The following is a 26520-nucleotide window of genomic DNA, read 5'->3' as shown; positions in this document are numbered from 1 at the left end:
CCCCGAAAATTCATTTGTTTTCATATTTTTACCCATTACCACAATTTTTCCCCAAGTGAATGGTTACTGATTCTTTTAAAACCATTGACAGATTTAAAAAACAAAACGATGGGATAAAGAAGCACACAGCCTTGATAGCCAAGATAGAAAACCACCGTGGCATTTCAATTGCTTACCAATGAGGGACCTGACCTTGCAAAAGTCAAAAAATAAAATGCAAGTCTCATATTATTCTGAATTTATTAAATTCATTAATTTCTAATTTATTTATTAAAAACTGTTGACCAGAATGACTGAATCATGAAGGTTGAAGATTTGGGTTTTGAACTTGTTTTGTTGTTGACAATATCATCATTTAACAACTCTAATTTTCTCTTGGTGATACGCTGAGTTCCAACTGAACATTTTAAATCATTCATTTCTTATTTAAGACCTAACGGACACTGTGCCGCACACATGGGCAATGCCACTAATTTTGACTCTGAAATGGCTTCTTACAATACTCCTTGCCAATTTACTTCACATTGTAAATGTTTTATATATTATGTGTGTGTACACACACACACACACACACACATATAAAACATGTATAATGTGAAGTAAATTGTGTCAAGGAGTGTTTGTGTAGCCCTTTGCTTAGCTCATTTTTCAAGCTGACTTGCACCAGTAAAGGGCTTTCGTTAAAGCATGTGGTAAAACTGTTTAAGGCTGATCTATTTGAGAAATCCGCAATGCATCTCCTGTTACACCAAGGATAAGCAGCTGGCCATGTTCATGAGAGGTTGAACAAGGCCTGATGAGTAAGCAGGGGCTTCAACACCTGGGTCTGCAGGATGTTGGGAGTCGGCCTTGCGTTAAAGAGTGAGGATGTTGCAGCTGTCTATGGTTTGCTGACCTTTGCATGCATTCAACTATGCATATGTGTGTGTGTGCGCATGTGTGTGTGTCTAAGACTGGTAGGATATCCCTATGGTGTGGCTTTCCCCTTCCGCTCTACTCTCGGGGCTGAAGACCCAGGTCAGCTGGCAGAAGAAGAGGGGCGGATACTAGAGCATCAACAGCTGTGCACCAACATGAAGTGAACCTTTGTGCAGGGGTTCTCCCCACCGTACTGACGTTTTATCACATCATTTGACCTTAATCTTTGCTTTCAGTCAGAGACCTTCACAGGACAAATAAAATCAGAAGTTTTATTTTAATTCAGACAGAAGGAAATAGTTCCAGACGAATGTTAAATAACTAAATAACCTTGCCACTCCGATGAAAGTGTGAAGGATCACTGTACAGTCAGATTTCACAGTATTTCTCACAGTATACACACTTTCCATCTCCACAGGCCCTTATCGCTGACGCATCCCCTTCGGAAGGGGATGACCACATAAACAAAGTCGCATCTGCATGCCGGCACACGTCCATCTGCAAATGTTGGGTCCACGTCAATAGCTCGTTCAGATTCAAGTCAAAGCATGTACAAAAAGTAAAGATGAGCTTAGAGCGCAGGGGGGAAGAAACACAAAAAACATCTGTACAGTGCTTAGGAAGTACATCAGTCGATACATTCGCACACAAAAAAAAAGTTCATCTCAAATGAACTGCAATGCAAATCTTATGAAGCTAATCATTTTGGTGTGTTGATAAATCAGAAAACAATGAGTGTAAGAGAACCACAATGACAGATTCACTCTATAAATACCCTGGTTTAAAACTGCTGTAAAACATAGAAATTGCAATCTTTCATGCCCGACACATATAATAAGATATTCACAGGGCCCGGAGTGGTAATGACCATCACAGAACTAGTCTACACTTGTCTTTCATATGTTGGTCCTTAAAACATCAGATTCTCCAGACAACTTTACAGACTTTCTTGAGAGAGCAATTTTTCAGTGAACTCAATTCTCAGGTATGTGCCTGTTTTTTGTCATTCATTATCCGAGCCGCTTATCCGTATTCAGGTCACGGGATGCTGGAGCCTATCCCAGCAGTCATTGGGCAGCAGGTGGGGAGACACCCTGGACAGGCCGCCAGTCCATCACAGGACACACACACACACACACACACACACACACACACACACACACACACACACACACACACACACACACACACACACACACACACACACACACACACACACACACACACACACACACACACACACACACACACACACACACACACACACCCCTCCCTAGGGACAATTTAGTACAGCCGATTCACCTGACCTGCATGTCTTTGGACTGTGGGAAGAAACCGGAGCACCCGGAGGAAACCCATGCAGACATGGGGAGAACATGCAAACTCCACACAGAGGATGACCCTGGATGACCCCAAGGTTGGCTAACCACTGTGCCACCGTGCAGCCCTGTTTTTTGTCAACTTACTTTAAATACGATTTACATTTATCGTGGGAAAAAAAAAGACTAAAGCACCCAATTAACTGGTCCCTATTCCAGTCAGGGTCAAAACCTCTGCCAATTACTTGAAGGATTAATTATTAAATGCTCCATTATGTAGGCCCCTCTTGTCCATGTTCTATTGCAAACAATATATATTTAAGGATTGTGTATTAAAGCAACAAGCTTGTTATTTTGGCATTTACCTGTTTACTAATTCTGAGCATTCATTCTCACTTTGAACTCACAGGTGCACAGCTAATCCCCAGCTCCATCCAACATCATCATACAGAAAATGCCAGCAGGACATTTACTTTGACCCGTTTCCTTTTGTATCAGTACACGTTAAATACACTGGATGAGAAAGCCATATTGGACTGTAAGGTCCCATTGCTCATGTTGGAGGAAGCAATCCATTAGTGTTGATATAAAGATTCACAAATACACATGTACATGTAGAATAAATAACTCTTCACTTCAGCCGTTCACACTGATCTTACATAAATTTTCCCTAAACCCCCAATTGTTTCACATGTTGCAGGCTCTTATCCTCACTTCAAATAATAAGAACTCAATGAATGTAGACCAGCACCACATTTCAACTCCGAATCTGTACCTTCAATAGAAACTTGTTACTGCTCCAGTTAACTTTCCTGGCTCAATATGCGTCCAGAACACCAGTGTATCTGTCTGTCCTGAGTTTCTGAAGGACCGATACTCACTCCTGGTGAATTATTAAGCCCGTCCGTAACATGAGACCAACACTGGAGGACAAGGGTCAGGCCCCAGTGTCTCCCCCCTCTGGGCCTCCAAGGAATTAAATGAACGGTTGTATTCTGTAAATGCGGGGAGGACTGGGGAGATGGAAGGGCACAGTATTCTTTTGTTGGAGTCTGGCATAAATCTACAGTTTCTGAGGTTAAACTTATTGGTAACTCAAAATCATGTGCAAATCAAGTTACTCTTACCACTTTAGGTGCATCCTGACAATTATGAAAGGTCATTATAGGAAAAGGTGGACCAGTGGTGGTAATCAGAGGTCTATCTGAGTGGCTTGAGACTCAATCCCCATGTACTACAGGATGCTGTCCACTCCCAAATCCAGACAACATAGCATTTATTTCTGCAGTAGTTCAAGGGAGGAACGTTCTCCGCTGTCTTGTTACATCTGAATGTAATGTCAGAGCACAAACGGCCTCCAATTACTCATTCCTGCCTCTTTAAAACCCAGACTTGCTTCAAACCTTTATACAACCTGCTGCTGTGTTGGATTATGTAAGAAAATGTGACTGGGATATTGTGAATGGCTTATGATGGGGAGGTGGGGAGCAGGCCCTGATGTTGAGTGTGTGGAACAGGCATTACTGCCACCGTCCTAAGTAAGCAGAAAACTGTCCGGTGGCCGATCTGACAGACTGTTGCGAGAGAGGGAGAGGAAAGGGGCAGGGTTAGAGAGAGCAGACAGGGTCCGGGAAGGCGAGGGGGAGGTGTGGTGACAGAGGGTGACAGAGGTTGTGATTTTCCAAGTGATTTGCTAGGAATGGAAAGTTTAACAGAGCTGTTTCCTGTGACAATAAAAGCCAAGAAGGTGGAACACATCTAAGGAGATTATGAGGGCAGAAGCACACTCAAGAGTTCAGTGTGACGTTTACTAGTATTAACCCTTATAACTCCCACATCCACTCCACAATTGTTGATCTTCACAATCCTTCCAAAATGAACAAAACTAAGTTTTTTCACCTGACATGCTTAAAATGCAATGCTGGATACAGCAAATGGGGGGAGGGGGGTGTCTCTCAGTACACGCTTAAAGATGGGAGGATTCTCAGGTGAAGTGCCTCTGTGCTCATTACAGTTATAAACACAATACTCTGAGCTCCAAAGCATTAAACTATTGATACTGCACACATAGGTCAGCATAAACTACGCTTCAGTGTCAGTATCCAAGCCTCCCTGCTATTAAGATCCCCTGTTTGAACTTCATTGCCAGTGTTTTGGAAGATTTGCTGGCGTGACAGACATTGGATCCCAATGTGTTGACCACAGTTATCAGATCACTGAACTTGGAATATGAGTTCCAGTGTAAACTCTGACCGCTACAGTCACTGCATCTTCAAACAAGTGGTTAAGCTGCCCAGAGTGGGAATGTGATGCGCAGGGTTCAATCTCATCTTCACAAAATAAATTAAAATCAACACACGCGCACACATGTATACTTAAAAACATACAAACTGTGAAGGTTTTGGAAATGTTGCTGAGCTAGAGTTGTGAGACAAAGGTGGAGTGAGTTAAAGAGGATATCAAGTAGTAATTGCGCTTGGCATAATGAGAGCCAAAAAGACCACATTATGGTCCCTCATTACTTGGCTTTATAAGATAAATTCCAGCCCACAGGAAACTCCCCTCATACAACACACACGTTTCTAATGTTCTGTGGTATCCACCCCTACCCTGATGTCAAACACCCAGCTCTTCAGCTAAAAGTGCATCTGCTCCTGTAGTAAATTGCAAGTGATACCCCACCCCCACCCTCAAACACACGACCTCTTCTATGGTCCTTTTCTCTTTTTTTCTCCTCTCATTCTGGGATCTGCAGGGCCATCACTGCAGGCTTGGTCTTGAAGTACTGGTTAAAACGCAGCACCGCGTATCTGTTAGACAGAGCAAAAGGAACGAGAGATAAGTGTGATGATGAAAAGGAAAAGGTTCTCCGTATGCTTCAAACTAGTTCATGTGAATTGTCATCAGACCACATCGGAGAGTAGCCATTTGTATTTTTTTCTGAACGGCTAAAGTGAAAGGTAGGGCATAAAGCTGTCCATCATAAGGAAGGGTGGGACTGTAAACTAGAAGTAGTTGTTGCTACAAGAGATCAGTTAGTGGTGGTAATGCACAATTTCTTTGTTTGCCAACTGCATTTCTTTGTTCACCAAAAGAAGAAGAATAACAGCAATTCTTTTTTTTCCCCCCTTTTTCTCCCCAATTGTATCCGGCCAATTACCCCACTCTTCCGAGCCATCCCGGCTGCTGCTCCACCTCATCTGCCAATCCAGGGGGGCTGCAGACTGCCACATGCCTCCTCCGATACATGTGGAATCACCAGCCGCTTCTTTTCACCTGACAGTGAGGAGTTTCACCAGGGGGATGTAGCGCATGGGAGGTTCACGCTATTCCCCCAGTTCCCCCTCCCTCCTGAGCAGGTGCCCGGACTGACAAGAGGAGGCGCTAATGCAGCGACCAGGACACATACCCACATCCAGCTTCCCACCCACAGACATGGCCAATTGTTTCTGTAGGGATGCCTGACCAAGGGAATGACAGCAATTCTGTTTACTTTCAGAAAAACACAACTGTAGCTGATTATGCACTACATGCCACCATGTCTATTGTTTATTATTTACATAGGGCTGCAAAATGTTGTTTTTTTTTTGCCACAGCAATATGAACTTCTACAAAAAAAAAAAAAAAAAACATTGCACAGGGGCCACAATTTCAAAACTGCTGAGATTTATTTGTCAGCGGTGACAGAAAGTTTGCTTTTCCACATTTAACTGATGATTTAAACGAGCTTTTTGTTATGCCGTGCTTATGTGTTTCCAATAAATAATGAACACACAAGAGGGTTTTGTAAACATTCATTTTCTTTGTCTATCATAACTGGATTTTAAGTGACAATCTCCAACTTTTTCAAATAATTGAATGTCCAATTCATTACTATCTATCACCGACTATAGTAAAACAACAATGATTCAGGTTATGCTCAGTTCATGAAAGCCTTTGCTTCGGAAAGTGATTGCATAGATAGGGAGAGAGAGAGTAGGACATGAAATAGTGGTCAGAGAGCTGGAGGGGAGTAACAGAGAGATTGGAAATAGGACAGTGTCTACTAAAGATAAGGTTCAGCTGGTTGCCGGCCTTGTGGGTAGGAGGAGAGGGTGAGAGGTGAAGGTCAAAACAGGAGAGGAAAGAGAGAAGAGGATCTAGCTTGTCAGTGTGGATGGATGTTGAAGTCACCAAGAAGGATAAGTGCAGAGTCATCAACAGGGAAGTGCGAGACAAGTGTGTCAAGCTCCTTCAGAAACTCACCAAGGGGGCCTGGTGGGTGGTACACAACCACAATGGTGAGTTTGACTGGATAAGAGACAGTAACAGCATGAAATTCAAAAGAGGGTAGAGAAAATTGTGGAATGGAAACAAGACAGTATTTCCATTTCGAGGAAATTAGCAGGCCAGTACCACCACCTCGCCGCCCAGCTCTGGGAGTGTGAGAAAAAGAGTACACATCTGACAGAGCTGCAGGTGTGGTAGTGTTTTCTGACAGGATCCAGGTCTCAGTTAGCGCAAGAAAGTTGAGGGAGAGCAAGAATACGTAGCCTGAGAGAAACTCAGCTTTCGGCACCGCAGTCGGGCAATTCCAGAGCCCTCCCGTCACCACTTGCGCAACGTGAGTAGAGCGAGTGGGATAGATGAGATTGGAAGGGTCACAGCGCCTAGGTGTGACCCAACATCTATGCCAGCCCCGGGAAGAGGAAAGGACAGGAACGTGAAGGAAACACATAGTCTATCCTAGGTACACAAAATACAGATGACTGACCGGATGTAAAAAGAGCAGTCCTTGCTTGACGAAGTCTTGGCTTGAAAAAGCCACGCTTGCCTTTGTTCAACCTAGACCTGTTTGCCTGTCGCTTGGAAGCATTAGCTTCCAAGTAGCAGCAGTAATTTAAAGAACACTGATTGCTGATTGTCTGCCAGGTGTGCAGAACACACCCTGGCCACTTAACACCCAATTGGCCAAAGACGTAAACTGAAACTAGGCCTATTGCCTAAAAACTGGTCACTCATGTAAAACTCTATCAAACCTCACACAAAACTATGAAAACTGCAAACAGCAAGTTACCAAGGAATATATTTATAAGCTAAAAGGATAACTAAGTCAAAACAGCTAGGCAACAAGAAATATTTAAGGACACACTAGGTAAAAAACAGCTACAGCTAGAATAAGACAGCTACAGCTAGAATAAGATCCCACTAGTTCCCAGTAGGAACCAGCAGTTCTATAGAGAAAAGGACTAATACTCAAGCAGCTAGAATACGACTAACAGCAACTTGTTCAGCAAGAAATATGATACCTTCTCTATTCTAGATGAACCAGCAATTCAGAATCACTCGTGAAGTTAAATGCAGACTGGACTGAAACTGAACCAGGCCAGACTTATAAATCCCTGTGATTTTCTGGTCACACCCTGGCCACTTAACAACCAATTGGCCAAAGAGGTAAATTGAAACTAGGCCTACTGCCCAGAAACTGGTCACTTATGTAAAACTCTATCAAACCTCACACAAAACTATTAAAACTGCAAACAGCAAGTTACCAAGGAATATATTTATAAGCTAAAAGGATAACTAAGTCAAAACAGCTAGGCAACAAGAAATATTCAAGGACACACTAGGTAAAAAACAGCTACAGCTAGAATAAGACAGCTACAGCTAGAATAAGATCCCACTAGTTCCCAGTAGGAACCAGCAGTTCTATAGAGAAAAGGACTAATACTCAAGCAGCTAGAATACAACTAACAGCAACTTGTTCAGCAAGAAATATGATACCTTCTCTATTCTAGATGAACCAGCAATTCAGAATCACTCGTGAAGTTAAATGCAGACTGGACTGAAACTGAACCAGGCCAGACTTATAAATCCCTGTGATTTTCTGGTCACACCCTGGCCACTTAACACCCAATTGGCCAAAGAGGTAAATTGAAACTAGGCCTACTGCCCAGAAACTGGTCACTTATGTAAAACTCTATCAAACCCCACACAAAACTATTAAAACTGCAAACAGCAAGTTACCAAGGAATATATTTATTAGCTAAAAGGATAACTAAGTCAAAACAGCTAGGCAACAAGAAATATTTAAGGACACACTAGGTGAAAAACAGCTACAGCTAGAATAAGACAGCTACAGCTAGAATAAAATCCCACTAGTTCCCAGTAGGAACCAGCAGCAGATCTATAGAGAAAAGGACTAATACTCAAGCAGCTGGAATAAGACTAATAGCAACTTGTTAACTTGATACCATGGTAACAAGTTGCTATTAATCTTATTCCAGCTCCTATCATGGTTCCTCAAACCATGATAGGAATAGATGTGTTTTATTTCAGACAGCAGTGGTTCGTTGGTTCACCGGAGAGGATAAGCAGAACGTCCTCTCTCGTGGACCAACCACAGAAAAGCTCTGCTTCATCTAATAAAGATAACACAAGATGGAACTGACATTTATGTAGCTAGTGAGCAGAGATTTGCCCACTAGGGAGGGTAAGGTAGAACTTCTCTGGTGGACCAACCAGAGAGAAGCATCAAAGACAGTCAACTAGTGAAAGATAGTAATCAAACGGACAGTGGAACTATTCTGTAAACCCATGGAGGAGACACACCAAGGATCCTCTTTACCTCACTCTGTGTGTTTGAGTGTTTTGTGGGAGCTGTTCAGTGGTATACCAAGTAAGAAAGGAGAGAGGGATGTGTTGGGTTTTGGCTTGAGTTTCAGTCTTTCATCTTAGCCTATTAGACCCATGCTGACAGGTCCTATATTCAGGCTTACAGCCCCCCACTGCAACATTTCACTTATGTAATACTGTACATAGGACGACGGGGGGCACCACACACAGCTCATTTTCTTTCCGTCTCTCTCACTCACACACACACACTCATTACCAACTTACCCTAGGAAGTCAAAGTCGATGGAGGAGTACTTGGCCTGGATGAGTGCCCAAAAGCCCCAGAAGAAGTGAGAGGCCTTGAGAGAGAAATTATGAATCCAGCTGAGTTAAGCAATGTAAAATGTGATGCATAGATGTTTGTTCAGGTGATGGCATGCTTGCATGTTCCTCCTTACCAGGGCGAACTTGTTGACTTGTACATAGAGGGTTTCCAGCTCTCGAGGGCTGACCTCTTCTGTTTTCTTGGTGAAGTATTTGTAGGCCTGTAGGTACACTTGAAGCCATTCCATTTGCATCTCTCTGTCGGGGTACAGTCCATAGTCCAGCTCACTCATACCTTAAAAATAACAAATAAAAACATCTAACATGTGAAAAGTATAACTATCTACATAAATAAGTGAAATCCATCCTGGAGAGGTCATGAGCCACCCCTGGTACAGCCCTTATTGTAGTTCCACCAACCTGCAAACTCATTGAAGTGGTTGCCAATGTCAAAGGCCTGGTAGTTGTAGCTAGAATACTCATAATCTATGAAGCGGACATGGCCTGGAGAGACAATAAAGAGATATAAGAGATGAGAAAAATACAGCATGGGAATATTTTGCATTAGAAAAAAGATGGCCATGTAGTATCAGTATTTCTCTATTGAGATTGTAGGACAGCTGAGAGGAACATAAAGTGGGGGAGACACAATAGACAAAGTTATAATGTGAACTGGTCCCAGCAAGGCAGGGGTACACGAGATTCCTTAGGAAGGCGTCTTTAGCATTACATCATCTCTGGGGACAATGAATATATTTGGGCTTGACTGAGCAATTATGTTTATGGAAAGTTTTTTTATCATATAGTCAATCAATCAATCAATCAAGTTGCATTTTATATAGCACTTTTCTAGCTGCATCAGCCACTCAAATCGCTTTACATTTCTAGTCAAATCTGAATTTCAGACACCTGTTACAACAGAACACAAGCCATTTTCTGTACAATCGCTACCTATTTTGTATGCTAATATATTAATTGTAGGGCACTAGCCACTAAAATGTAAACACAAGCACTTATTTTTAGACACTAGCCACTATTCTGACTGTCACTAGCTGTTATTGTAAAGCTAACTAGTTGCTAAAATTTAGACACTAGGCATATTAGAATAAGCAAATGTTAAGTTTCATTATGACATTTTCGTTTACGAGCAACAATTCAATAAACACTAGTTATTGTATCTGATTTACAAATAACTTAACTTAAAAAGCATTAGTCACTATTCTAATAGTACTTTTTAGCAACTAGTAACTTAACAATTCTAGTACTATTGCTCAATTAGTGTTTAATTTTTAGCAGCTAGTGCCTAAATGGCCCATAGTCCACCAGCTAAATGCAACCCACCATAAAAAAGATGTCTGAGGTGATTAGACACTAGTCACTAAAAATTAAACACTAGTATTTCCATCCATCCATTATCCAAGCCACTTATCCCAAGTGGGGTTGCGGAATGCTGGAGCTTATCCAAGCAGTCACTGGGCGGCAGGCGGGGAGACACCCTGGACAGGATAAGGATAAGTGGTTCGGAAAATGGATGGATAGATAGTCATTATTCTGGCTGTCACTTATTATTGTAAAGTCACTAGTTGCTAAAAAATAGATACTAGATTTAAAAATACATTTTACTTGTCTCTTAGGCAATTCTACTAGTAATTATAGATTAGTCACTACTAGTACTACTACTACTAAAAGTACTACTATTACTACTACTTTCGGCTGCTCCCATTAGGGGTTGCCACAGCGGATCATCCGTTTCCATTTCCCCCTAATTATAGATTAGTCACTAGTAACTATTTATCAATGCCAGCTGCTATTACAGTATTTGATAGTGAATGTACCATTGTTCCTAGGTGCTTTTGAAAAAAAGCCTAGTAGTTTTTCAAAAGTGACAGCTTCTAGTTGTGATTAGTCGTATTAATTCACTAGTGTTAAAATATGCATCAAGTGAAAACATATATGTTGATATCTTTATTTGGAACAGAAACTAGATCTTATTAAAAAGCTACTTGTCAATATGAGTAACTGAAACAAGTGAAAGTCAGAATAGCAACTAGGGCTTGATGAATAGTTACTGGTAATTAATATATAATGACTAGTAGAATTGGATAAACAGCTGTCCATCCACCCATCTATTATCCAAACCGCTTATCCTGCTCTCAGGGTTGTGGGGATGCTGGAGCCTATCCCAGCAGTCATTGGGAGGCAGGTGGGGGAGACACCCTTGACAGGCCGCCAGGCCATCACAGGGCCCATACACGCACGCACGCACGCACGCACGCACGCACGCACGCACGCACGCACGCACACACACACACACACACACACACACACACACACACACACACACACACACACACACACACACACACACACACACACACACACACACACACACACACACACACACACACACACACCTAGGGACAATTTAGTACAGCTGATTCACCTGACCTACATGTCTTTGGACTGTGGGAGGAAACATGCAAACTCCACACAGAGGACGACCCGGGACGATCCCCAAGGTTGGACTACCCTGGGGCTCGAACCCAGGACCTTCTTGCTGCGAGGCGACCATGCTAACCACTGCGCCACTGTGCTGCAGATTAACAAATAGTGCCATTTAAATAGTGAATAGATGTTCATGAAAGTTGATATCAAATACTATGCGATGCCTCATAAAGTTCAACTGATAAGCAGCTTGGTATTTTCCTACTGAGATTATAATAGTGACTAGTGCCTTTAAATTAGGTACTAGTAATTAAAATAAAAGAACTAGAGTTTATTGAATTGTTACTAGTAAATGAAAAGTGACTAGTCAGAGTCAAATAGGTAACTATTGCTTATTCTAACAGAACTAGCATCTAATTTTTGGCAACTAGTGACTTTACAAAAGCAACTAGTGTTAAAAAAAACTAAGTACCGGTGTTAAATTTTAAGTGAGTAGTGACTTAAAATATATAAACGATAAAACGGCCTGCCATTCATGTTGGCTGTTGTGGACAGTGGGACTAGTGTTTTACTGCAGGAGAAGTACCCACCCTCTTTACTGTTGTAGATGATGTTCTTGCACAGCAGGTCATTGTGACAGAGAACAACAGGGGAGCCCAGCATGGAGAGATGCTCTTTCATCCACAGCATCTCCTGTTCCAACACTGCCTGGCTGGGCACCTCCTGCTGGATCCTGGAGTTGAGAATACTGAAAGGTCAGCCACTTCAGACACACCTGCTATTCACTTACTTCTCTTCGACTGCTTTGACAACTATGTTCCCTGTATCCAAATAAATTAATAACTCTATTTAAGGAGTTACTGGAAAAAGTATGGCGGTCTTATTAGTTATTACTGGCAAAAGCAAAGGTGCCTCCCTGATTTGACATCAACACAAAGGGTACATATGTGAAATGAAAACAACTAAGGGCATTGACAGCACAAGGTTTCAGTGGGCTGCCGACCTGCTGGCACTCTTGGAAGCAGAAGCACATAGACACCTGCTTAATAAATAATTAGAGAGTCATGGTGCTGCATTTTGGCTTCTTGTCTCTCAGTCACTGGCCAGTGGCGAAAGTGTTAAGTAGCTGGGGCCAGTCTCTTAACCAATAAGAATGGACTGCCGAGCAGAGACCCCTCTCCTTAAGGTAATAGACTTATGGGGCTAATCCACAGTCAGCCTGAGAGGAGGGGATAACAGAAAGAGAGCAGGGAAGAGGAGTAATATATATTGCATGGGGCTTCACACACCCTCTCCCTGACGATTCATCTGTTTCCCCTCTCCTTCACCTGATGCTTCAAATTTAGAAAATTTCCAGAGTGGATATCATTTTCATAACAAACACATTGTGGTTCATTGTACATTAGAATGGTTATAGGGCAAAGTGTGGCACAAGAAAGGACAGAGGGGAAGTGATAGTGGGCCTATTCTTTGATAATAATAATAATAATAATAATAATAATAATAATAATAATCCCCGCCAGCCACCCAATGTTTGCTGGGATAGACTCCAGCGTCCCCGCAACCCTGAGTAGGATAAGCAGTTTGAATAATGGATGGATAATAATAATAATAATAATAATAATAATAATAATAATAATAATAATAACAATAACAACTTTATATAGCACTTTTCTAAACAAGGTTACAAAGTGCTTCACAGAACAGGATAAAATTGTTAAAAATAATTAATGACCCTTCACAAGCCTCATATTGCCTTGCTTAGGTTGGCTTGAAATGGTTAATTTCTGTTAGTTTGAAATTAATTTCAAATAATTTCAATTATTTTCAACTTAACTGAAATTAAATTTCCCTTGAGTTGCTTTCAATGCAATGGCACTTCACCAAAATGGAGGCAAAAAATTACACCACAGGCTTATTGGATCCTTACATAGAGTGTAAAATGATCCATTGGTCTTTCTTGAGTTGCCAGTTTTTCACCCACACTTGCTTAACCATTTTAGGTCATGTTTCTTCCTCTAGCACAGGGGTGCCCACTACGTCGATCACGATCGACCAGTAGATCGCGAAGGCAGTGCTGGTAGATCTCCATGACATTCCAAAAAAACTTTTTTTTTTCCCAAGACATTAGCCTATCATCTGTCCTCCATTTGGCCTTTGCCTTTTGATTGACGTAAAGGACGGCCAGTCTGCTGTTGCCTAAAACCAAAGATTCTAGAGCGGAACCTAAAACTTTGTTACATTAGGTTACCATAACAACCAGAGCCCTTCTCGAACGTACCTTGAAGTTCACATGCCCACAACGTGAGCTAACGCAGAACTGCATCGAGCTAGCTAGTTCAACTCTCTAAAAAAAAATTCTACTAAAAAGTGAAAAAACAAAAATGAGTGGGGGAGCCGGACCTAGCAAGAAACAAAAAACGTACCATTTCCATGTGGAATGGGAGGAGGACTTTTTTTTCACCATGTCTTATTCCAAATGCGTTTGTCTCATCTGTCAGTCTAGCATTGCTATCCCAAAGAAAGGAAATGTGGAGAAGCACTTTCGAACTGTTCATAAAAACTATGACAATGACTTCCCTCCGAAAAGCGAGCTGAGAAAGAGAAAGGTGAGGGAACTAAAATCGCAGTTAATCACCCAGCAGTCACTTTTTACGCAGCCGAATTCAAAGGCAAAGGCAGCCACCAAAGCATCTTTACGGGTGAGTCACTCCATCATTAAGCATAAGAAGGCCTTCCAAGATGGAAAGATGATGAAAGAGGCCTTCCTTGAGGCAGTAGATTCGTTGTTTCGGGACTTTAAAAACAAATCAGAAATAATATCTTCAATCAAAGCTCTCCAGTTATCAAGAAATTCCATCACAAGGCGCTGTGAAGTGATGGGCGATGATTTGACACAGCAGCTTTGGAGGGACATCGTGGACTGCGAGTGTTTCTCACTACAATTGGACGAGTCTACGGACATAAGCGATACGGCCCAATTGTGCATTTTCATTCGCATGGTGTTTCAAGATATGACTGCAAAAGAGGAGCTGTTAACAATACTAGCCATGAAGGAACACATGCGGGGAGAGGACATTTTTCAGATCTTCAAAAACTTGGTGGATAAAATCCAGCTTCCAGTGTGTAAACTGGTGTCAATCACCACGGACGGTGCGCCTGCTATGGTGGGCCGCTCGAATGGATTTATTACCAAGTGCAGGGAGGACGATGCTTTCCCTGACTTCCTTACTTACCATTGCATAATACACCAACAAGCATTATGCGCCAAAATGCTAAACATGAAAGAGATCATGGATGTGGCAACCAAAATCGCCTGTTCTATTCGAGCGAGGTCTCTTCAAAGACGGTTGTTTAGTACACATTTGGAATAGGCCGACTGTAACTACTCTGACCTCTTGCTACACACTGACGTGAGATGGCTTAGTAGAGGGAGATTCTTGCAGAGATTTCGAGAGCTCTGTCTGGAGATTAAGGACTTTCTCCTTATCACTAAACACGCGGAACACAAGCAACTTAATGACAATCAGTGGCTGCTAGACTTGGCATTTTTAACTGATTTAACCAACATGTTGAACGAGCTTAATTTAGAGCTGCAAGGAAAAGACAAAAGCGTGGTAAACATGATCAGCTCAGTTAACGCTTTCAAACGGAAAATGCAACTTCTGTCCTCAAAGTTGCAGCGCCGTGATTTGGGAAACTTCCGAAACCTCGCAGCAGAGCTGGAGAAGCAAGGGAGGGCGTGTGTGCAACTTGACAGTGCACGCTACACAGAGCAGATTGAAACGTCCGGTCAGACTTTGACAAACGGTTTCAAGACTTTGCTTTGCTTGAGCCAATCGCTACATTTATGTGCTACCCATTTGGGGAAGATACAGAGGTGGATTCCCTCGCCTCAAAAATGGCAACACTGTTTCACCTGAACTCGTCTGCAGTGGAGGATGAGATGCTGACAGTACAGGCTGACATTCAGCTTAAGTCCAGGGCGCATGGAGAGTTTTGGAACTTACTTACAGAGGACAAGTACCCAAACATGAGGAAATGCGCAACCTACTTGACGGCATTATTCGGCTCTACTTATTTGTGTGAGTCAGCCTTTTCTCACATGAAGATTATCAAGTCCAAATGCCGTTCCACCATGACAGATGATCATTTGGAGGCCTGCTTGAGGCTGGCTACCAGCAGCTACTGTCCGAACTATGCAACCCTGTATGACTCCCTCCAGTGCAGGTCATCCTCAGAGTAGAGAGGTAGAGATCACAAATCTATTTACCACAGCTGTAAAGGTTCATGCAGTGACGCAATTTCAACATAGTGTAGTAGCAAATGCTTGGTATGATTATTGCCTGTGTAAGGTTCAATATAAATGCAAATCCATTGCAATACTGTATATGTAACACAACATGTATATAAATACACACACTGCATATAAATGTTCATATATATGTAAAACATGTATTGAGTATTTTTATTATTATTTTTAATATGAGTAGATCATTTTGACCTGGTCATTTTAAAAGTAGCTCACGAGTCAAAAAATGGTGGGCACCCCTGCTCTAGCATATCCATAAGTATTAGTGCACTGATAGCTTTCTTCATGTTTTCCAGGACAGCCATAACGACACAAAGTAGCAAATGCCAGAAGAAGAAGAAAAAAAAACTTTCTAAAATACAGTCTAGCAAGAAAATACAGGCCAATGTTTTACAATGTTTTCCAGGACAGCCATAATGACACAAAGTAGCAAATGCTAGAAGAAGAAGAAAAAAAAACTTGGTCTAAAAGATAGTCTAGCAAGAAAATACAGGCCAATGTTTTACAATGTTTTCCAGGACAGCCATAATGACACAAAGTAGCAAATGCTAGAAGAAGAAAAAAAAAAAACTTGGTCTAAAAGATAGTCTAGCAAGAAAATGATACAAAATAAAATAGAGATCAAATGGTCGGGCGTCCCTACAGACACAATTGGCGTGTCTGCGGGCGGGAAGTCGGATGTGGGTATTTGTCCTGGTCGCTGCACCAGTGCCTCCTCTGGTCGGTCAGTCAGGGCACCCCCCCCCCTCCGGATCGGCAGAGAGGGGGTGGAGCAGCGACTGGGACGGCTCAAAAAGAGCGGGGTAATTGGCCAGATACAATTGGGGAGAAAAAGGGGGGAAATTGAAAAAAAAAAAAAGTAGAGATGAAAATGGAGTAAGTCCTAGATATCTAGTGAAAAAAAAAAGATAACCATTTAGCAGAATAAACTATTCAAATCAACTGTATTCCGTGCAACCTTGATTAGTTTTGATCTGTTTTGTGTAACTGTCAAGTTGTATGGAAATTAGGTTTCATGCTATTTACAAGTTTCACTGTGTAAAGCTAGCCTTGTGGACTGTCCAGGACTTGATTGCCCTGCAGTCTAGCTGTCTGTGTTAACTTGGAAGGAGAGTAAATTGACCTGCTAAACAGATCTGTGCAAACATCTGCTGACCCACAGCATACCTTAGCCTCTATAATCCAGTGTGCTATTATGGTTAGTTATATAAGCCAAATGTTGGACTTAATAGCCATCAGAATAAAGCTATCAGCTGTAGCCAGGCAGCCAGTCACATTGTGAAGACATCTCTGATAACTATAGAGATCAAGTGCCAAGTCAGAAAACAGACTGTTAGCCTTAAGTGTTCCTACATGCTTCAAACAAACTAGTTTGTATAACTCGTCATCTGACTATGTCAAGCAGCTAAGTCATTCGTACCTGTTCTGAATGGCTAAGTTGAACGTGGGGTGGGAATCAGTCCATCAGGGAGGGGTGGGATTATATACAGTAAGGCTTTGTCAGTATTGGTTACCAAATTTCAGACATTTCATAATCTACTGCTTCAGCTATGGCTGTCATGGTGCACTTAAGTAGCTACATCGAGTAGCTCAGAATCAGAATCAGAATACTTGATTCATCCCTGAGGGGAAATTGGGTAGGTGGAGTCAATCTAAAAAGTTCTTTCAGCTCATATTAAGGTTAAGTAATTTAATTCTACTCGCATGTTAAATATATCGGGCAAATTTGAACAATTTGAACTATCTTAGTTGTTACAGCTTTGTCCCACCTGATGTTGGAGGCCTGTTCGGTGAACTCTGTTGCTACCAGAGAGAAGTATTTCCGCATCTTAATCCACAGGTTGGGTTTAGGGATGCAGCCATTGTGTGCGTGGATGGCATGGATACGAGCCATCTCCCTGGCAATCAGTCTGTGAAGACAAATACCCAACAAATATTTACTCTGTTTCCAACAACAGATGATTAATTCATGTACATTTCCTGATTTGAACAGTCTGTTGACATTTTTCTGTTGACTTTTTTCTATAAATGGAAGTGTGGCTTGAAGATGCATTGCATTTGATAATAATAAAAATAATGATAATAATATTTTATTTATAGAGTACTTTTCAGGGTACTCAAAGACACTTTTTATACAAGTTAAAATGAACATAAAAACAACACACCAAAAACATGTACCACACATTAATCACATATTAAAAGCAATCCTGAAAAGGTGAGTTTTAATTAATTTGAACATGGACAAATGTGTTTAGGGAGAGAGTTCTAGAGGGAGGAGGCAGCTATGGAGAAGGGTGGTGCCCCAGGTCCAGTGCATACACTTGTCACTGAAGTTAAGTGCATTCCTGGTCTTGACAATTGGCTCTTCAGTGTGTCTAGGACATATTTATACTTTGATGCTATGCAATTTTGTTTTATATATTTAGAATCCAATTGGCCATAATATATCTATGGTTTCCAGGTGCAATGCGGTTCAATGATATCTGATGAAATGTATGAGTGATGTATGAACTGATGTACGAGTAGAATAGTGCAAGCCTTTTTGCACTCGAGTACTTCCATCATCTAAGCGCACCTGTGTAGACTACGAATAATTACAGTACTTGTGTGCAATTTTTTTTATTTTCATTGTTCCCAAGAAAGAATGTCTCACAAACTTAAAATACTTGACAAGTAATCTTAAATTCACAATACATTGCATACATTGAGTATCTATTGAACTATGTGTATAATTGTGATAAGTCATTGTGATCTAAAATTATACGCCAAAAACCGAAATCCATCATTCACCACTGTGCTAATCAGAGCACTGGAAGTGATGTCAATCCATGGGCACACCAGCCCTGCAAAATGTCAAAGTTTGTGGGAGCTACAGTGTTTTTTTCTTGAAAATATGTTAGAAATTCAATCATTGTATTTAAAATGACTGATTTTGTAGGTACTGCTTAATCCTCAATATCACTGTTGCAGAATAGCGGTATTTCAACATTATTGCCAGTTCTTAATTTGTGTGCACCTTTCAGTTTTGGCGAGCGTTTTGCTTACCATAAGAAGCTTTACCTTTGTAGTAACATGTTTGAATGCTGTGATATACTCCAGCAGAAAAAAAAATTGAATTTTTGCTTATTTCTCTCCCTCTAAAACATTCAATTGTCTAATTTCTCTATGTGTGGCCCAATTAATCAAACAGTTATTTCTATCTGTTACAGTGCAGATGCAACCGAACCTCCTTTGGATGCAAATAGCAGTCACAGCGACGCTCAGAAACTCTGAGCATTTAAGAGAACATTGTGTGGTTGGTGACCAAGGTCAATTTGTTAATTTCCATCCATCCATCCATTATCCAAACCGCTTATCCTGCTCTCAGGGTCGCGGGGATGCTGGGGCCTATCCCAGCAGTCATTGGGCAGCAGGCAGGAAGACTCCTTGGACAGGCTGACAGGCCATCACAGGGCCGACACACGCACGCACACACACACACACACACACACACACACACACACACACACACACACACACACACACACACACACACACACACACACCTAGGGACAATTTAGTATGGCTGATTCACCTGACCTACATGTCTTTGGACTGTGGGAGGAAACTGGGATGACTTCCAAGGGATGACCCCCAAGGTTGGACTACTTCGGGGCTCGAACCCAGGACCTTGTTACTGTGAGGCGACCATGCTAACCACTGCGCCACCCAATTTGTTAATGCTTATTTTCACGTATTGTACGTATGTCTACAGTTTGTCTTAACTAAGCTTTGCCAGTGTGCGTAACCCAGCTCTGTGTGTGTGCGTGCGTGCATCTCTCAACGGTCCTCAAGGACAAACCTTGCTGCAGTCAACAATTTGCAATTTACCTTTTGGGCAACACATGATGTCATGTTCTGTCAGACTGTGCTTGATAATCCCTTCTACCTGGGTGCACAGCAGCAGAAAACCCATCAAGATCTCAGGAACGAGTATAAATAATTTGATCGGGTTTTTGACATATTGTGGGATGTGCTTATAAACTGACCTCCTTTTTGCAAAGTGAGGTCTCCTCCTCACTTACCTTTAAGTGTAAGAAGACTCTTATTTGGTAACTACCTTGTGTCCTTTATGTGAAATTATTTGTGCAAAGAAGTTTGTGTGAAAGCAAAACCTATAGCTTTCACACAAACTCGACAGTTAAACTGTAATGTGAAGAGCAAGGAACACTTTGAACAAAACAATGTGATACTCCTTAACACTTTCTATCCATGCCATCTCTAAGCTCACACTGTAAACTCCCTGGCAGTGTCCTGACCTTAGCAGGGAGGGATCTCTAACATCCTGTGTTCCCAGGGCGTCCCCCTGCATGAACTCATAGCAGATGCCATTTTGAAAGGTGCAGTAGAGGCGGGGAGCGCAACCATTAGCATGCAGCACCTAGAATCATACACACAGACAAAAAGAATTAGACATTATAAACATTTTCAAAGTACAAATGCATTATGGGGGTCACCTTTAGCACACTTTGTTTTCAATACTACCTGGAAGCTCTTAAGTTCGTTGTCTCGGTCCACGATCAACTCCGTCTTGTTCCCGTACACTCGGACCAAAACCACGTCCTGTGGGCTGTCCTCCACATAGCATCCCACTAATTTGTTGGTGGTTCCATCAGTGAAGAACTGGGGTGGGGGGGGGGTAAGTATCAGTGCCACTTCTGCAGATATTTGGGCTATACAGTGATGAAGATATGCTGAAATACTCTAGAGCAAGATACGGAATCAACACCTTGATAATGACTGCAGAGGACAAGCTCTAACAGAAGTTATTTTATCACACATTACTATGTTGAGTCTAGTTTATGGTGCTTTCTTGCAATTTTATTTGGAATTCAGTTCTCGTTGGTTGGCAGTATTATATCAGTTAAAGATGGCATTCAAGGTTCTGGGAGTGTGACTGCCTCATATGACGCCACTTCTGACCTACCCTAGATAAATGTATGCTAAAAAAAAATAATCATTTACTGATCTCACATTCTCTCTCCCCGCAGATGCTTACGTCAATGCCTGTTTGTGTCTTAAGTCACAGATAAGCGAATTTCAACGCCTTGTTTCAATGAACTTAATTCCCTGAGGACATTATTGTTAATGTGATGCCAAGATAAAATTACTTGCCCTGTGTTCATCATTCCATGTTGTGTTTGAAAGCAGTATTTCAGTACAACTTCAAGTCAATGGCTATAGTCTATAAATCTTCTAAAATGACTGAAAAATGCTGTCTGTATCTGAGGCTGGGTTGGAAATAACTGATTCACGGCATTACTCCAAAGGATACCAGTGGCCGGTGGGGTGGCAGATCCCACTGCAGCGAGCACAATAACATACACATTGCCCGTCTCTCCCCCTTAGCCCAATCGCCCAACCAAACATAACTGGCATTCCACACATGATTCACCACAAAGATGGGCACACAGGCATCCCCAGTTATGACCCTATATACACAACCACACATGCCTTTGGTACAACATGATGATCCCATTTATCAGTAACACAATGGACCACTAAGACCAGTGATCAATACATTGACAGATGGCGATAAGCTCAGACTCAGACAGAGGTCAACTTTCAGACATATATGGCCTGATGAGGACAATGACAGTGGCCTCATGTTTGTCAATGAATGAGAGTGGGTTCTCTGAGAGACCCTAGTATCATTGCATGGCCTCTATGGCAAGCACTATCTGACAGAACTCATTACTTTTTTTCTCAAGTATGAGAAGGTTGTAAGAAGAGACTGTTACTTTGTTGTTTATGCTGTTGGCACACTGGTGTTTTAGAGCCACTATAAAGGTATCTGTGTAAGATGTTTGTCAACTCGACTATGTATTTACAGCATAACTTTTCCAGGTAGTTCAACTTGTCTGTGTTTGAGACAACAGTGCTGCCCTGATGTTTTTTGCCATACTCAGCGCCCTATTTTTGTAGCACGTAAAATCTATAATTTTCCTGTGGTGTTGTCATTTCTCATCGCACTGCACCTGTTGTGTTTTGGTGATTCTTCACACATTGAAGGGGGAGGATAGGCATGGCAGGAAGTGCATCATCGTCAATCCTGTGGCACGCTGCAATTTTGGTGACAAGAATGACCGGGATTTGCAATGTCCGCCATCTGCTTGTTTGGACCCGGTCAACTGCACATTGCGCAGGACACAGTCAATATTTCTGTCATTTTTGTCAATTTAGCTGACATAGCTGCTCCCAAATAAACCTACCTATCTCCATACGAAAGTTTCTACTTCTTAAAAGGCTTAATGAATGGTTAACTTTCATATATATACATACACACACATGCATATGGTGTTTTGATGATGGTGGTGGAAAGCAATCTAACACGTCAGTCCAACATCTCCCATAGGTGTTCAGTTGGGTTGACTGGTGACTGTGAAGGCCATAGAACATGATTTACATCATTTTTATAGTTAAACCATTCAGTGAACCCTTGTGCCCTGTGGATGGCGACGTTGTCATCCTGGAAGAGACCATTCCCATCAGGAGTGATCTCTGAAAAATCTGATAAATGTTTCATCATAAGATAAAGGTGATCATTCAGAATAACTTTGTACTGATTTGCAGTGCTCCTTCCCTTTAAGGGGACAAGTAAACCCCAACCATGCCAAGAAAATGCCCCCCACAGCATAACAGACCCCCCTCACATGCAAGCATGTGTGCGCGCACGCGCACACACACGGAATTAACCAAATTTCTGCATTAAATAGTCAGAAAATTTGGTCTGATCTTCAGCCAAGTCAGAATAATAGACAAGCACATTCTGCCTAAACTAATAACACACCAACAATTGTACTTTTCATGTCTTTATTGAACACATTGTTTTATCATTCACAGTCCAGGCTGGAAAAAGTATGTGAAACCTTTTATCTAATAACTGGTAGAACCTCCTTCAGCAGCAATAACCTCCACCAAACATGTGGCTGCTGATCCAACATGCACAACGATGAGGATACATTTTAGATTGTGTCTTCCTACAAAACTGTTTTAATATTTCTGGGATTTCTTACAGCTCTCTTCATGTCATTCAACAGCAATTGGGTTAAGATCTGGACTCTCTTGGCTATTCAAAACACAAGTTTTCTTCTTTCTTGGCCATTCAAAAGACAAATTTTCTTCTTTTTAAATCTCATCCAACTTCTATCAAGCTTCAGGTGACAGACCGCTACCCTGATATTCTCCTGTAAAAAGTATGATAAAATTTTGAATGTATTGTTCCAACAATGACTGCAAGCTGTCTGGGCCCTGAGGCAACAAAGCAGCCCCAAACCATAATGGTTTTGGTGTTGATGTGCAGTGCCTTTTTGCTTCCAAACAGCATGCGGCATTTCTTCCAAATGTCTCATCTGTCCACAGAACATTGTTCCAGAAGCATTGTGGAACATCCAGGTGGTCTTTTGTAAACTTGAGACTTGCAGCAATGTTTTTCGGAGATTAGTAGTTTCCTCTGTGGTCCAAACCCAGCCACTGGGAATGCACAAGCCAGTGCATTTTTAGTGACGGTCCCAAGCCTGGATAAATTGGGAAGGTTGCGTCAGGAAATGCATCCATTGTAAAACCTCTGCCAAATCAAATATGCCGATCATAAATTAGATTTCCATACCAAATCGGTCGAGGCCCGGGTTATCAATGGCCGCCACCAGTACTCTTGGCCAGCAGGATGCCGGTGGAATCTATACTAATGTTGGGCAAAGGAGAAGGAGAGGGGGAAGGCATATCCAGAGGCAGCAGGAGAGGAGGAAGGGTGGAAGTTTGGAGGGGAGAGCCAGAACTTTGAATGTTGGCACTATGACTGGTAAAGGCAGAGAGCTGGCTGATATGATGGGAGAGAAGTAAGTTAGATATACTGTGTGTGTAAGAGATCAGGTGGAAGAGAAATAAGGCCAGGAGTATCAGAGGGGGATTCAAACTTTTCTACCATGGTGCCGATGGGAAGAGAAATGGGGTAGGGGTAATTCTGAAGGAAGAGTATGTCAAGAGTGTGTTGGAGGTTAAGAGAGTGTCAGACAGAGTGATGAGTATGAAGCTGAAAATTGAAGGTGTGTTGATGTATGCTGTCAGCGCATATGCCCCACTAGTTGGGTGTGAGATGAAGGAAAAAGAAATGAGTTGGATGAAGTGTTGGAGAGTGTACCCAAGGAAAAGAAAGGGGTGATGGGAGCAGACTTCAGTGGGCATATTGGTGAAAGGAAGGGAGGTGATGAGGTGGTGATGGACAGGTATGGGGCCAAGGAGAGGAATGTGGATGAACAGATGATTGCGGATTTAGCAAAAAGGATGGGAATGGCTGTGGTGAATACATATTTGCATATTTCAAGGAAAGGGAGGAACACAGAGTGACATAAGAGTGGAGGAAGGTGCACACAGGTGGACTATATCTAGGCACAATCTGAATGATTGGAGACTGCAAGGTGGTGACAGGGGAGAACGTGGCTAGGCAGCATCGGATGGTGGTCTGTAAGATGACTTTGGAGTGAAGGCAGAGCCAAGGATCAAATGGTGGAAGCTGAAGGAAGAAGACTGTTGTGTAGAGTTCAAGGAGGAGCTAAGACAGGCACTGGGTGGTAGTGAAGAGTTGCCGGATGACTGGGCAACCACTGCAGAAATAGTGAGGGAGACAGCTAGGAAGGTACTTGGTTGTGTCATCTGGACAGAGGAGGGGAGACAAGGAGACTTTGTGGTGGAATGAGGAAGTACAGCAAAGTATATAGAAAAGAGGTTGGCAAAGAAGAAGTGGGAAAGTCAGAGAGATGTAGAAAGGAGTACAAGGAGATGTGCATAACGTGACGAGAGAGGAGGCGAAGGCAAAAGAAAAGGCATATGGTGAGTTGTATGAGAGGTTGGACACTAAGTAAGGAGAAAAGGACTTGTATCAATTGGCTAGACAGAGGGAGTGAGCTGAGATGGATGTGCAGCAGGTTAGGGTGATAAAGGATAGAGAGAAATGTGCTAACAAGCGAGGAGAGTGTGTTGAGAAGGTGGAAGGAGTACTTTGAGGGGCTGATGAATAAAGAAAAAGAGAGAGAAAGTTGGATGATGTAGGGATAGTGAATCAAGAAGTGCAGTGGATTAGCAAGGATGAAGTGAGGGCAGCTATGAAGAGGATGAAGACCGGAAAGGTGGTTGGTCCAGATGACATATTTGTGGAGGCATGGAGATGTTTAGGAGAGATGGCAGCGGAGTTTTAACTAGATTGTTTAACAATCCTGGAAAGTGAGAGGATGCCTGAGGAGTGGAAAAGAAGTGTACTAGTACCAAATTTCATGAATAAGGGTGATGTACAGAGCTGAGGAGTAATGAACAGCCAGGTATTTAGAAATACTTTTATAGTCTTTTTTCAGCTTCATGCATCTCTACAATTCTTCTTGTAAGGTCCTCTGAAATTTGTTTTGATCGGAGCATGAATCCAGGGCTTGAGACTAACGGCGTCCCAGCATCCCAGGGATGATAGAAAATGTGTTCGGGACAAACGGATCTTCCCCGGGACACCTCTGGGACAAAAGGGACTTTTGTATGTACAGTATGTATGTTTGAGTAACTATTGCTTAGCAAATGAAAACTAAACCTTGCACTGATTTAATCAGAGCATCTGTTCATGCTGTCACTATGGTCACTCACTATCACTGGCTTGCTACTAAGCATGAGACCAATGAAGATTCTGAAATGTCCCTGCGGCACTGGTCCATTTATCCCCTCAGTCACAGTCAGCTTGCTGGCAGGGCCTCGGCATGTTGCAGTGTTTAAAGCAAGAGGGCACTGCTGCATCACCTTTAACGACCGCCAGTATATCTGAGAACTCCGAGTCTGAGGTAAGGAGTAAGGACACATGTAAATCGATGTAACATAGTTTTTATATTGTATTTTTTATGTACTTATGATCGTGGTGAAGTTGCTAGGTCACGTCAAAATACGAAAGGACGCTGTAAACTCATTATCAACGTGGGCGATAACGTTAATCTCTGTTGAAATAGGCCGCAGAGAGCTAGTTGGCTGCTAGCTGTTAGCTGTTTGTAGCCGGTGGCCAACAGTCTTGCAGTGTTTGACAGAGCTAACCTCCCCTCGATGGCTCCATAGCATTAAAAGCTAACTGAGCTAATGTCAGCTGACGAAGCTAACCACTAACAAAGCTAATAGAGCTTACACAGCTACATTACAGCTAAAACACAGCAGGAATGAGAGTATCTGTTTGGAGTAATGTGTCGTTTAACACTGAACTGCAGCTTAAAAGGAAAGCAATTTCTGTATTTTTTAAACTTTGTGACGACCTGGCGGCCTGTCCAGGGTGTCTTCCCGTCTGCCGCCCAATGACTGCTGGAATAGGCTCCAGCATCCCCGCGACCCTGAGAGCAGGATAAGTGGTTAAGATAATGGATGGATGGATGGACAGACAAAGTTTCCCATATTTTCCCACGTTTTGTGTCTAGTGACTAATGCGGGCAACAATTTGTGGATGAATTTGTGCAACCATGAAATGGGTTGCGTGTTAATTGCAGCGGGCAAATGTGCACCATTAAGGTACATTCACTTAAAGTGCTAGTTTTTGCCACAGGCTAATATTGTTAT

General features: G+C 42.2%; 1 protein-coding gene across 1 annotated transcript in view; it reads right to left on the bottom strand.

Annotated features, from left to right (window-relative positions):
• Positions 1-1193: 1193 nt before the first annotated feature.
• The window catches only part of etnk2 (ethanolamine kinase 2), a 44572-nt gene continuing 19245 nt past the window's right edge, over positions 1194-26520 (bottom strand). Inside the window, exons 2-9 of the mRNA XM_056273430.1 lie at positions 20437-20574; positions 20211-20332; positions 17682-17822; positions 12191-12333; positions 9576-9659; positions 9290-9450; positions 9117-9190; positions 1194-5047 (exon numbers count right to left, since the gene is read on the bottom strand). Coding sequence (XP_056129405.1) covers positions 4975-5047; positions 9117-9190; positions 9290-9450; positions 9576-9659; positions 12191-12333; positions 17682-17822; positions 20211-20332; positions 20437-20574 — 936 coding nt within the window. The 3' untranslated portion in view covers positions 1194-4974. The remainder of the gene's footprint in view (positions 5048-9116; positions 9191-9289; positions 9451-9575; positions 9660-12190; positions 12334-17681; positions 17823-20210; positions 20333-20436; positions 20575-26520) is intronic.

Source organism: Lampris incognitus, chromosome 2, assembly GCF_029633865.1.
Source record: "Lampris incognitus isolate fLamInc1 chromosome 2, fLamInc1.hap2, whole genome shotgun sequence".
Taxonomy (NCBI): domain Eukaryota; kingdom Metazoa; phylum Chordata; class Actinopteri; order Lampriformes; family Lampridae; genus Lampris; species Lampris incognitus.
The sequence above is the reverse complement of the archived record's forward strand: the minus strand, read 5'-3'. Positions and strand labels throughout refer to the sequence as shown.